Source organism: Rhinolophus hipposideros (genome assembly GCF_964194185.1).
Source record: "Rhinolophus hipposideros genome assembly, chromosome: 9".
NCBI lineage: Eukaryota > Metazoa > Chordata > Mammalia > Chiroptera > Rhinolophidae > Rhinolophus > Rhinolophus hipposideros.
In genome coordinates this window covers 46,628,653-46,642,790 of record NC_138055.1, presented here as the reverse complement: position 1 = coordinate 46,642,790, position 14,138 = coordinate 46,628,653, and the positions used below count along the sequence as shown (strand labels likewise).

The 14,138-nt window shown below is 33.0% G+C and overlaps 1 protein-coding gene across 3 annotated transcripts in view; it reads left to right on the top strand.

Annotated features, from left to right (window-relative positions):
- The window catches only part of ADAMTS20 (ADAM metallopeptidase with thrombospondin type 1 motif 20), a 155,727-nt gene that overhangs the window by 58,151 nt on the left and 83,438 nt on the right, over positions 1–14,138 (top strand). For all 3 annotated transcript variants that reach the window (XR_013994018.1, XR_013994019.1, XM_081059853.1), the window contains exons 8-11: positions 5,273–5,378; positions 7,460–7,606; positions 9,434–9,575; positions 10,991–11,095. Coding sequence is in view for 1 of the 3 variants with exons in the window: in XM_081059853.1 (XP_080915979.1) it covers positions 5,273–5,378; positions 7,460–7,606; positions 9,434–9,575; positions 10,991–11,095 (500 nt within the window). In the remaining 2 variants the exon portion in view is untranslated. The remainder of the gene's footprint in view (positions 1–5,272; positions 5,379–7,459; positions 7,607–9,433; positions 9,576–10,990; positions 11,096–14,138) is intronic.

Here is a 14,138-nt window from a genome sequence, read left to right as displayed (position 1 = left end):
TGCTATTAGATAGGGATCTAGTTTTCTTATTTCCTTTTCTATTTAGATAACCAGATTCCTCAGACCATGCATTGAATAGTTCATCTCCTTTCCTTAGAATCTTCAATATCGTATATAAAATTTCTACTTGCACTGGTTTGAGTACATCATCCTGTTGTTCCATTAGTCAATACTTTTTATTTAGTCCATGCACAGTATATTAAGTTTTGTAGCCCTATACTAAATCATAATAATTGATATGGTATAGAATTCCACCTTATTTTCTCTCAGAGTATTTTGGCTGTTCTTGGACTTCTGCTCGTCTATGAAAATTTTAGACTAGCATGTCAAGTCATTATAAAACAATTATTTGTCCATTTATGTAGGTCTTTTAAAATGTCTTTAAGTAGTATATATTATTTTCTTTCAAGTCATGCCAACTTTTGTTAGATTTCTATCTTTTATTTACCTGTAAGTTCTTTTTTAAAAAAATTGCACAGTTATTATTTGTGAATTATGGCAATTATCCTTCCTTTTCTTTAATCCTTGTAATTTTTTTTGTTTTTGTCTTACAGTTAGATAAAAAAACCTCTTGTGGAATGTTGAATAGAAGTGATAATAGTAGTCTTTTTTCCTTGAATTTTAAAGGGAATACTTCTCTTCATATAGTATTACAATTTTTCATTTTGTCTATTTTCAGGCTAACATTCTTGGTACATATAAGTTTGAATTGAACAATTGTGTAGTGACTCTATTTCTAATAATGCTTTTTAAAGAATAAATACAGTTATATATTTAAAATATTATGTCTGACAACACTGTAGGTACCTCAGCTTTCTCTTGTGTAGTATTTTCTGGATATATCTTTTTCTTCAGTTTTCCAGTGCCCTTGAACTTTAAGTGTTTTTCTTGGAAACAACATATAATTGGATTTCTAAAATAACATCTATAATCTCTATTTAACTGGCAAAGTTAGTCCATTTACATTTATTGTAATTATTGTTATATATTGACTTATATATACCATTTTTGTTTTTCTTTCTGTTTATCTGTTTTGTCTTGGTGCTTATATTTTACTGTGCTTCTTTACACTTCCCCACCCCCCAGTTTTTGGCTTTCTTTGAGTTATTATGTTTTTTAATAAGTTTTCTTATTTTGCTTTTCCCTTTGTGAGTTGAAAATTGTATATACTATTTTATTATTTTTGAGGTTACTTTGGCTTTTTACTAACATATTTAAATGAACTTTGTCTAAGGCTCTCTCCTAAACAAACAATATCTTAGAGTACCTAAACTTTGTTCAACTTCCTCTTACCTCACATGATGTTGTCTGTTTTCTATCATTTTGTTAACCTTGCATATTAAAGGATAATGTTTTATATTTAATATTTTTTTAATCTGTGTCCATTTTACAAATTTTTCATAATTTCTTCTTACATCTCAAACCTTGCTTCTGAGGATTTTTTTTTGTTTTTGTTTGTGTTTTTGTTTGTGTTTTGTTTTTTTTTTTTTGCCTGAATTATATCCTTTAAAAGTTCCTTTAGTGAAGAGATATTAGTGAAAAATACTTTATCTTATTTTTTCTGGAAATGTCTTCACCCACATTTCTCAGTACCAATACTAGGTTAATAGTTATTTTCTCTCAGTATTTTGAATGTGTTGTATAATCTATTTAGTTTTAGATTCTAGGTGGTCTGTCATTTATTCTGGTTGCTTGTCAGAACCTCTCTTTGTCTTGGATATAATGCAGTTTCATTAAAATCATATTTTAATATAAATTTCATTTTGTTAATTCTGCTTGGGATATGTTGTGATTCCTATGTCCATTGATTAATATCTTCAGCAATTCTGAAAAATTCCCATTCACTTTTTTTTTTCTTCAAATTTTGTCCTTATATGCTATATACTCTCTCATGGAACCCTAATTATATTTGTTTACATTCTTTTTACATTTGCTCTTATTTGTAATTACCTTTCATGATTACTTAAATATTTCATCTGGAGTAATTTTATATCCATCTCTGACAGTTTCCATATCTTAAGCACTTGAAGGCCAAATATGTGGTTTCTGTTAATTTTCTCTGGCATTGACTTATTTTTTTGGTATATTTGGTGAGCTCATATTTACTAATATTAATCCATGATATATGGATGGGGTGGGCTGTTTAAAAAGTGTGTACTTTTCCTTCAGAGAGGATTTTCTGTTTTTGTTGTAATACAAAGGGTGTTACTAATCAGGTTCCCTGACTTAATGTGGAAAACAGGATCAGATCCTCTACTTTGAAGCTTCCTCTAACAAGTTCTTAGTCTCTGAGTCATATTTCTTTTATCTATATTTACTCTCAAAGTAGCACCTATCCTTGCTATTCATTGCTTATCATTTAGGACTTAGCTCAAGGTATAAGTTTGTGTGTGTGTGTGTGTGTGTGTGATATGGGAGAGGGGCAGGGAGAAAATAAGTGTGTTAGAATTTCGAGGTTGGGACTTGGTAGTTATTGTAAATCATGTGAGCTCAGTATTCATTAACAAGTAGTTTTTATTAATGATCTAGTTTCTTTGTGTTAGGAGGACTCTTTAGAAACTCTAATCTACTACCAATGTGGAAATAGACACCTGCTACTCTAATTATTACAACAGACCTGTTCTTCTCCATGTAAACTGTTCTCTGGCCTTGTTAGGTATATCATATTAGTTTTTCATTGAATATATTGTTTTTCATAAATTATCTATAGTCTGTTGTCACATATTTACACTAAAAGTTAAATAGGAATATGTCTGCCATGTCTTACTATTTTTAAATGATTTTGTGCTAGACATTCTGGACATTCATGTAGAAGCAGGTGGTCTCTTAGTCCGCATTCATATTTTGTAGTTTTCAGCCACACCTATGCACATAAATCATAGTGACTTTTAGAAACATACTCGTAAACTATTAAAATGAAAGCATTCTTATTATCTTTTGTTCAGTCAAGTGTAGTGGTGATAATGATAGCTGATATATCTGAAAGCTTTCTATATGCTATACACTATATTAAGGTTTTACATTATTTAACTCATTTAATCTTCACAACAAACGTGTAAAGAACTACTATTATTCTAATATTATACATGAGAATAAATGATTTCCCCAAGGCTACACAGCTTGTATTAACAGAAGTATTTGTATTGTATTTTTCTCATCTAAAATATGTGGGAAAATGACAAACTAAGTATACTTATTAATGAAACAAAATGTTGGTAATAATTACTAGGTTTCCTGATATATCTACTTTTGCAGGTGTTATTGCCCTAGTTTCTGTGCACGTTTTGCAAAGTGTGTTGAAAAACGGTTTTGATTCTTCAAGATGGCTAGACTAGGTGACCCCTTAGCTTGCACCTCCAAACACAGAGACCTGTATCAAATTTGGGCCCATGCTATTTTTTCTCTGACCACTTTTAAAGAACTCAATATCAGCTTGAGTGAATCTAGGTAAAAATCATCAACCAAGCGCTTGGTACCATCATTCACATTCACTTCGATTTTTGTTGGTCTTGCCTGTTTATGGGCATATTCGAGCTTGTTGTCTATTCACATGCAAAGCATAGATCTGTTACGTGACTAAAAATTTCAGATTAGAATATATCACAGATCTGTTATGTGACTAAAAATTTCAGATTAGAATATATCCATCTTTAAGCATGCAACAAAGTTGGGTGGTAATGGGGACAATATTGTGTTGCAAATGTTTACATGGCCCTGAAAATGATTATGTTGGAATTTGAGTCACTTGACAGTATGAAAATACTAATGAAAGCATGGGGAATAGCAGGATATTCATGAAAAAACAAACAAGCAAACAAACAAAAAACTGAGTTCAATTGTATCTTATTCTGATAACAGGGAAATATAATATTGACTGAAACTGACTAAAGAATTTTATGTACAATATTTATTTCATAATCTTAAGGAAAACAATAATTCTTTCATACTTGGGACAGAGGGTTGTTACAGTATTTTTTTTTTCCTTCTTTTTTTTTTTCTTTTTTTTTTGCTTGGTTTTAGTCTTGATTCTAACTCAAGGTTTTTTGGCTGTGGGGTGAGAAAGAGAGTAAACCTTTCCTTTTCGTTAAAAAAAGTATTGGCTAATGAACTTGTTAGTCTGAATTTTTCCAGCATTTTTATATTTCTCAATTTAACTTCTATTTCTTTTAAAGAACAACAGAAGCATTCTAATTGTTAGGACATTTACCTTAAATGCTAGGAAAAATGACTGTAGTTAACTTTTATGAGTAAAAGAATACATAGGAGTAGAGAGCTAAAACACAGTAGATAATACAAGCCTACTCTATGTTAAGACATTTCTAAATGTGAAAACTTTACTGTAATAAGTTGGTTATTTATATATGAAAAAACTCTTCTCTTTTATGAAAGGAATCATTGTAGGAGAGCAGATAAGTTATAAGCAAATATTGAAAAATAGTAATAGCCCAAACCATGGTATTACATTAAATTGAAAAGTAAATAATTGAAATCAAACTTAGTTGATGAAATATGGATTGTTGTAATGAACAGTTATTTTGAATTTCTTATTCTAAATTATTTTTAAAGGACTCTATCAACTGTAATTTTTGTTGTGTTCAGTTTCCGTCTAGTTCATACTATCTCCCTCTTTCAGCAGCACTTTCATGTTGCAAATTATTCTTTATATAAGAGTGATTAGATGTTAACATAATACATTTTCTGCTGAATAGTTACAAAATTATTGAGTGCTTATAATAATTTTTATGTCATAATATATTTAACATATATTGAATGTCAGGTGCTATTCTAAGCACATAACATATATTTACTCATATAATTATCATGATAATTGAATAATTGTATGCTGCCTGAAAACTTTACAAAATTAACATTCATAGATTTATAGTGTTCCGTGCTGTTTTCTTTATTAGTTCTATTACCAATTTAACCATTCACTGCCTTTCTTACTATCCACACTAATGTAACCTAAAACTTTATCCTTCCTACAACAAATACTCCTTTCCTTTTCCTGTTTTATAAAAATTGTTTGCTCACTCCGTATTTTTGGATTATTTTCTTTAGTAAAGGAATCCAAAAATTTGCTAAAAAGACTTCAACTGCTGACAAATCACTTTTTTTTCCTTTCTTCACCTTGTAATATGTTCACGCACTAACCACCAAGTCTGCTTTCATTTCTCAGTATAATGCCGATGGTAAAATGCTTTACAATTTGGTTTTTACTTTATGACTTCTATTTGCTGTTTTGATGAAATACAAATATGAAATTTTTCAGGGTTAGCAGAATTAGGTACCCTGTGTGATCCTTTACGGAGCTGCTCTATCAGCGAAGAAAATGGACTCAGTGCGGCTTTTACCATAGCCCACGAGCTTGGGCACATGTAAGTACCTTCTGTCACCTTAGTAGTGTGCCGTCTAGTCATTCTATTTAGAATGCCTAAAATTCCATCTTCAATTGAATAATTAGCACCTTTACATCTTTAAAAAAATATTTTTAGTGTAATTTTTACCCCTGAAATGCTAACTCTGGCTCTTTTGTGATCTATGTTAGGTCAGACAGGCTGCACAGATCAACAGACTAAACAAAGAACTAGAACTTGGGAATTCTTTTATTTCATTTACTATATTGGATTACATGACAAGCACTTCTGGCCTCTATCCCTTGTTATCCTATACATGACCAGGTACTGTCCTCTACCATCTTATGGGAGGGCCTACAGGGGATCCTGGTTTGGGGCAACCCCCCAAAATATTTATAACACCTACTCATTTCTTGCTCTTATAGCTCAGAGCCCCAGCAGAGAATGTGTCACATGGGAATTTATTAATAATTAAGATTGTTTTTTAAAAGTGTTTCTCCCAGGTCTATAGTTTTTTGTAAAATTTTGGGGTTCTCCTATCTGATCCTGCATTATTAAAAATTCTACTGGGGTTCTATGCTCTAAAAATGGAGGCCATGATTTCCAGTGACACCTTGGGAGCTCCCATGGAAAGTCGGAAACCCCTATACAAACTCATCTTCTGAAAAATGATTCCACATGTACCCCCAGGATTCCTAGGATTTCTTTGGTACCTGCTAATAAGAAATTGAAGCTCGAGTTGCCTCTCTTAATTTGACTACATTTCCTTTTCCTGGTCATGGCTTGACATCATTAAAGATTTCATCTGGATCAATTCCAAGTGGACATCGTTTTTATTAAATTAATGCCTCTTTAATTCCCTTTTCAAATGGTTATAGCTCATGAGCATCAGCAAGATGCACACTCAGATTTTTTTTTTAAGGTTTTGACTCCTTTAATTCATGCCAAGAAAAGAGGACATTGAGTAAAAATATATAATTTTCTTTTTTTTTCTGTTTTGTTCATTTATTTTGTTCTTTTTAAAAATTTACTTTATTAGTTTCAGGTGTACAAGACAAGGTAATACTTAGATGTTCATCATTTATATCCCTGACACTGTAAACCCCCCTCCCCCCATCCACTATCCCTCCGACCTCGCACCGAGCCATCACATTATATATATAAAATTATAGTGGACACACTCAGATTTTTAAGTTGTTTCTTAAAGTGGGGAATAGGATTAGGCCCCTAATTGAGGGCCATAGATGAATTGTAGTAACATCTGAAAAACGCTATTTGCTGGTGTAGAAGACTGTTCTTGCAGAGAATACCATCTTAGACATTTATTTTCTTTCTAAAAACTCTCTAGATGTTTTTAGGATATGGGTAAGTAGATTAATTAAAAGACGGATTTAAGTACACATTTCAGCAGGCAAAGACTTGAATCCGGTGGTTTCAGTGTTCCTTCTAAGAGTTTATACTTGGGTCCTCAAAAAATACAAAGGATCTGTTGCTGGTCAGTGAATTATTTAATATCATTGTTCTTGTGAAGATTCGGTTGCTTTATAGGAATGTTTTTATTATTTATTATTCTGGTTAATGATCATCACTTATTGATTATAGACCAGAAAGAGTACTTAGGCTGTTTCATATAAAATAGACAGCTATTATAAAATGGTATGGAATTAAGGATTAAAGAAGTCCTTTTGATATTATAGGACTAATCAATGGTCTAGAATTTAGTGTGGTATCACCTTTACTTAATATTTTCCCACCTCTCCTAGGATATAAATACATATTGAAAGCTGTAGGTATTTTTATGTGAATGTTTTTTCCATGTGATGAAGTGATCCAGGATCCAAATATTTGATTGTTTAGATTTAGATACCATATCAACAGACTGTGCTACTTATCAACGTTGTAATCTAGTATTTCAGAGATGATGTGCTTCTAAACATAAAGGTAACCTAGTTTTACAATGCCTTGTGGAGAGATTAAAAGTAAAAATTCTAGTGCAACTCGATTTATCTGCATTTACATTATAATATAAATATAAGAGATTTGTAACTAATGTTGTATACGTATTTTAGTATTCTTTTTTAAGTGTTTGTTTTTACTTTTAGATTTAATGTTCCACACGATGATAGTTTTAAATGTAAGGAAACTGGAATTAAAAATCAATATCATGTGATGGCTCCAACTTTAAATTACCACACCAGTCCTTGGACCTGGTCAAAATGTAGTCAGAAATATATCACTGAATTCCTAGAGTAAGTCTGATTTTGTTACTTTAGTTAAATTGCTGAACATTTATTAGGCTATGAAATTTGTATGTTTTTTTAAAGTGGTTCAATTTTTGTTTAGTTTTTCCTTGTTTAGATTTAAGCTTACTTTAAATGTGCAAATGGATGTTCAAAGATATGGAAAGAGTTGTATGTATGTCACTGCTAAACAATTTTTTCGGGGAGTGTGTAGTTCAGACCTACCTATTAAGTTGGGCTCTCAATTATGAAAACTCCTTTTCGGGGGAGACTTAATAGGAATCACAGCTACCTTGTATGTGTTTGAAAAATTTTGGAAGCTACTAAGTAATATTTTGAGAGGAATTTGAGTGTCTCATTTGAAGTGCCCTTGCAGGACAGAAAATGGCTAATGCCAAACTATGAAGACTCCAAACAGTTCTCTAAAGCCGCAGGGATGTGAATGGAGTCTCTGGGTTTACATATTCTTTTGGAGGCTGTTCCTAGCTCTGAAGAGAGGAGACAGCTCTAGATTTTTCTGCCTCAATTCTCCATTTCCCATCAGGTTTCTCTACTTCCAGACTTCTTTTATCCAAATAATGTTTCTATCCTAGTTACTAAAACTTGTCCAAAAGACAAGGCCAAACTCTTTGCAGGTAATCTTTCCTGTATAAACACAAGACTCTTTCATTTCTTCTACTACATACTCTAATCACCAACTCCTGCAGTTACTAGTTCTCTCTCTTTATGAGAACTATGGGATAAATGAAACCATGCTCTGGAATATATGTTCATAAATATGTCCCATAATTAAATCAGCAGTGATTATCTTTGTTTGGGAGCTTGATTTAAAAGCACAATATACAGTTGCTGATCTATACAAGATTTGCATGTAGCTTTTTTCAATGGCCAACTGAGGTATTGATGAAAAATATCACTGGATATGCTCGTTTTTGGAAGGAGGGTATTGTGATTCTCTCCAGGGAGAATTTCAAAAGTTACATGTTAATTTTTTTGACAAAATTTGATATGTCCTTCTAGTTAGTAAAAATTTCCAATTTTTTTTTTTAATTACTGCAATGGAACCAATTATTGCTTTTAACTCGACTGGAATGACTGAACATTTTGACAGGTATTACATGACAAACTATGAGTAACAAAAACACATTTCCCCTGCTATTTACCACTTTTCTAAGTCCTTTAAATATGTTAGATACTCTAATAGCAATTTACAAGGTAGATACTATAATACTTCTCTCAGTTTACAGATGAGTAGACTTAGGCTCAGGGAGATTAAATAACTTGTCCACTGCCAAGTATCCTAGGAAGTGGTGGAACCAAAATGCAAACTCCTAAAGCGGGCATGTTATACTCCTTTCTTAAAAAAACTCTTTGAGGTGGAGATAGTATAATACTTTTTGAAGTTCCATTGTTTGTTGTTGTTGTTTAGAACTATAAGTGTACTTTTTCAAATGATTTGAAAAATTATTTTTCTATTTTGACTATTTAGACATTAGATATAAGGCATTACTGTTGGATAGCAAAGTAGACTAAAAGTGTAGTATGAGCAACATATGAACGTATGTTTCATAAATTATATTCTGATGGATTTGTCATTGTTTTTTAAAAAAAAATTGTATCTTCAAGGAAGTGGGGCTCAAATGAGAAGAACACATAAAAAGTCCTTTGTAAACTGAGGTTTTCTTACTGATTTTGATATAAGCTGAGTTTTAAATTGTAAAAAAATACTGATACTCTCTTTGAAAGTGTAGAGCTACAGAAAAATGTGACAAAGAATCTTATACTGAAATACATCTATATGTATTCACAATATTTTATTTTCTGTCATTGGTACAGTACTGGTCATGGGGAATGCCTCCTTGACAAACCAAATGGAAGAATATATGATCTGTCTTCACAACTTCCTGGATTAATGTATGATGTAAACAAGCAGTGTGAGCTTATGTTTGGTCCTGGATCACAAGTGTGTCCCTATTTGGTAAGAAAAATTCTGTCCTTTTTGTTTGAAAACTACCATTGTCATCGATAGAATATATTTCAAAATTGCATTTATTCTCTTGAACAGAAGGGGAACTACACATATCTTAAAAGTTTTTAACTCCTAGAAAAACTTGGTGTTTGCCAGAAAGGGGTTAAAAAAAGGGAAACTAAAATTTATTGAGTATTCGTTATATGCCAGGTACTGTGTTAGGTACTTAAAAATCATCTTCATTAACTCTCACAAAATCCAATGCAGTATTCCTAGTTAGAAAACAAAGCCACACAGAGGTTTTTAAAAATTAAAATCATTTACATATTTACTTTCAAATGATATTATTTTGGGGATGGGGGAGAAAATTATGAGAGACACTTTTCTTTTTTGATAATGAGTTCTATTGAAGGCTCCAGGAATATAATAGACTACATTTTAATTGACGTAGATTTGAATTCAAAGGAATGAATTTTGGGGCCTGTTGTTTAGTTTTCATTAAATTATTTATAAATTATTTTGAGGACTATCATAGGTTAGATATAGTACTAGATTGTGAGGGTCATTGAACCAGAAATGCAGCCTTATTTATTCATTTAAATAAAGATACATCCCTAAGGATCTGCCACATATGCCATAGAATGAATGATTGTTGAATGAATAAATGAAAGCAATAGTGAGTGCCGAGACATACAAAGCATATTCTGCATAATGAATATTGCTCCTAAAATCTCAAATTTATAATCACAAATTTTAATAGGCCTTTAAACATAAATCTGAAGGGGGAGATTTACCTTAATTTTTTGTTATAAAAGATACATTTCTTCTCTACTTGATTTAGACACTAAATAAACTTTGAATTTAAATTCAGAAAAAGAAAGGAACTATCTTGAGTATAGCTCCTGTGAGCCTCCATGGATTTTCGTTTCTTGTAAAAACTTCAGAACCCTTTGTTCAAAAGTTGAAAGTCTGCATTATATCCACAAAGAAGGAAACCAGTATACATTATACAGTATTTCTATGCACATTATTCATACATTCCACTATTGGATCAAAAGGGGCTTTTGGAGACTCCTTGTGAATAACTTAACAACAAAAAGTCCTTTAGAAAAATGTCTTGCAAAGACAGAAAAATGTCTCACATAATTTTGAATATTTCCACTCCAGTTCATCTCTCCCATTGTTCGATGTATGATGAAAGTCTAGAAGTTTTTAGAAACTAAATGTTGCCATTTTCTGTGTTCAGGGGAAAATCAATGATGAGAAGAACGTAGTAAAGATTTTTTTGCTGATTATTTCCGGCTCTGACCATGAAACCGGGAACTTTATAAGATCAACTTATAAACCGATGCATTATACTGAATTGAACTTAAGGTTGTGGCATTATTTTTACACTGGCTTGCCTGCCTTTTGTTACTGTGCAGAAACAATGCAGGCGGCTCTGGTGCACGAGTGCGGAAGGAGTTCACAAGGGCTGTCGCACTCAACACATGCCACTGGCAGATGGAACAAACTGTGGTCCTGGGATGGTAGGTTTTCTCCAAGGGTGAGTCTTGTATCAAGAGATTATCCAAGGATGTGATTACTCTGCATTTCAACACTCTCTTTATTCACCGTCCACCGTTGTTGTGCTAGTGCAGCTAATATTGTCGTCATGTGTGTCTGATGTAATATGTTGTCAAGTAAATTACAATTTTAATTTCACTTTTTTCAAGATCTAGCACATGCATATTAAGCTTATATATAGTCATATAAATAATTACATAGATATAGAGTTATCTAAGTAACTATAGCCTTGTTATTAAAAATGAGTACAGACATACAGGTATTTCAGCAAATCCCCATATTCACGGATATTACCATGGCACTCATTTCCTCCCATAAAATACAGTTAAGTACAACTGAACGTCTTAAGTGGCTTCTTCAGATCTCTTAGTTCTAAACATATTAACATACATGTTACTCCTGAAATAAACTACCCACCGTACTCCATCTTTACCAGCCTAACATCAGTCATGAACTCATGTAAATCCGCCAACACGATGTTGAGTGATCGGGCTCACTGCTCCCTTGGAGACCGGTGCTGTCGGCACTGAGTCAGCGTTATTCTCTTAGCCTCCTCGGAACCACGCCAAGGAAGAAGGAGCGCATCGTGGGCAACCGGTGGGCCTGTGCTGCCTGAGTTCAGTTCACTGGCTGCACTTGTGCCTTGGCCACCTGTTGCTTCATTGAAATGTTTGTACCAACTGCTGCCCTTTTCTTGCGTCACTTTTCCATCAAAAGGCATGTGTTGGCCACGATCACTCCCATCACACGTGAATTGATTATTAAAGTTTGGAACGTCAGCAATGTTTGGCAGTAGCTGAAGCACTCATTGAAATGGTTTAGCACTCAAATTATTTTGAAATCCAAATTCTGCTGGACTTCTTTAGTTCATAGATTTAAGCTAGAACGGAATTTTAAAATGTATCTTTCATTTATCTAGCATTTCTATTTTGCAGATAAGAATTATTAAAATACTTTATTTTTCTTCACTTCTTGTGACCACTACTAGTAATTGCTTAGGGTGGGGGGGCGAGGCATTTGTTAGAGTTACTGATTATCTGAGGGTGAACAGAGAAAGAAACCTCTTTGAGTTTGAATACTACGGGGATGGTGATATTAGAAGACTTACTCCAAGATGCTCACCTGATTAAAATCTAGGATTGGGCCTTAGGGCCTCAGCCAATTTTAAAGTTACTATATGCCATGGATCTTCAGGCTTGATTGCATGTGGCAAAATTAGTGACTGATATATTTATAAATATCAAGGGATACACTATTTATAACTGATTCATTGAGCAGTCTCAATTCAGTTTGAGCACAAACATGATTTTTAAAAATTTGAGATATATGAGTAAAATATACTGATCTTCAGTGTACATACAGTCTTAACAAACATAGATGCACCTAGAGCCAACATCCTAATCAAGATTAGAACATTCCCATCACTCTAAAAAGTTCACCCTTTGTAGACAATTTCCCTTCTCTCTAGAGACAAATTCAGTTCTTATTTTTATCTCCATAGATTAGTTCATCTCTTCTTGATTTAAGGTAAATGGAACTATATAGTATTCCCATTTTGGGGGGCGGGGAGGGTGAGTTGGGTCAGTCTTCTTTTGTTCAGCATAATGTTTTTGAGCTTCATCCATATTATTGTGAGCATCAGTATTTCATTCCTTTATATTGCAATGTAATTCAGCTGTACAAATGCACCATAATTTGCTTATCCATTTTCCTGTTGGACTTTTGGATCATTCTTAGTTTTTCCAAAGCTGCCATGAGCATCTTTGTACAGGTCTTCTTGTGGGCATATGTTTGCATTTCTCTTGGGTAAATAGCTAGGGTAGAATTGTTGGGTCATAGTGTAGGTGTATATTTAACTTCATAAGAGAGTACCAAACTATTTTCCAAAATGTATGTGCCATTTTAGACTTCCAAGCAATATATGAAACTTCTAGTTGCCCTGCATTCCTTTCCAAGTTTTGATATTGTAAGTGTTGTAACAAAATTTTATCCATTCTATTGAATGTAAATTGGAATCTCATTGCGATTTTAATTTATATTTCCCCGATTATTACCAATCTTAAGCATATTTTCCTGTGTTTATTAGCCATTTCAGTATTTTCCCAGTGACATGGTATGGTGGGCATGGATTTGTTGTAATTAAGATAACTGTGATGAGACACGGAGACCTACTTTAAAGCCCATGTTTTAGGTTAGTGCAAAAGTAATTGCAGTTTAAAGGGTTAAAAAAATTGCAAAAACGCAATTAGTTTTGCACCAACCTAATAGATTAAAAGCAGAGGTGGTGTTTGGGGTAACAATGTGTGGATCGTGATAGATTTAAATTCCCTTTTTTAAAATTAGTTGAAGATAGTGAGCCCTTATGCATTAGCAATATCCAAGAATTAAATGGACCTTTTATTTAAGGGAAATTTTAAACAAATGACCTGTAATTTTGCCTTAACACTCTTTAGTCCATTTATCTTGTGACTATCTTATATGTGAGCCTATCTGTTAAATGCTTTTGCTAATAAATTCATTTGTATGAAGACATGGTGAACCCATCTGACAGTGAGTTTAACATTGTATCTTTTTCATGCTCTGATCTCTCAGACACACAGTGAAGGAGAGAGGAGAGAGAGAAGGAGAGGGACAGAGGGAGAGAGAGAGAATATGCAGGGATTATTGACATGTTTCTGGAAGATGCTCACAAAATCACCACGCACACAGTACATTCTATTCTGAGATTTTGTTTTGTTCACTCCTACTGTGGCTTTCTTATATTGCCTGATTTGTTCTAATGGAGGACACAAAGTATTTTTCCTTCTAATAAGCTTGCTTATAGGATTCATTTATTCAACAAAGATTTATTAAAGGCCTGCTATTTGATCAACTTAGGTCAATTTAACAGATTTTGAGGGGGCAGGGGGGGAGTTCAGTGTGGCTGGGGTTGCCATGTTTGAAATGTTTATTCGACATTGAAGTGAAGATGAGAAAGCAGCTGTATATATAGTGGAGTTCGGGAGA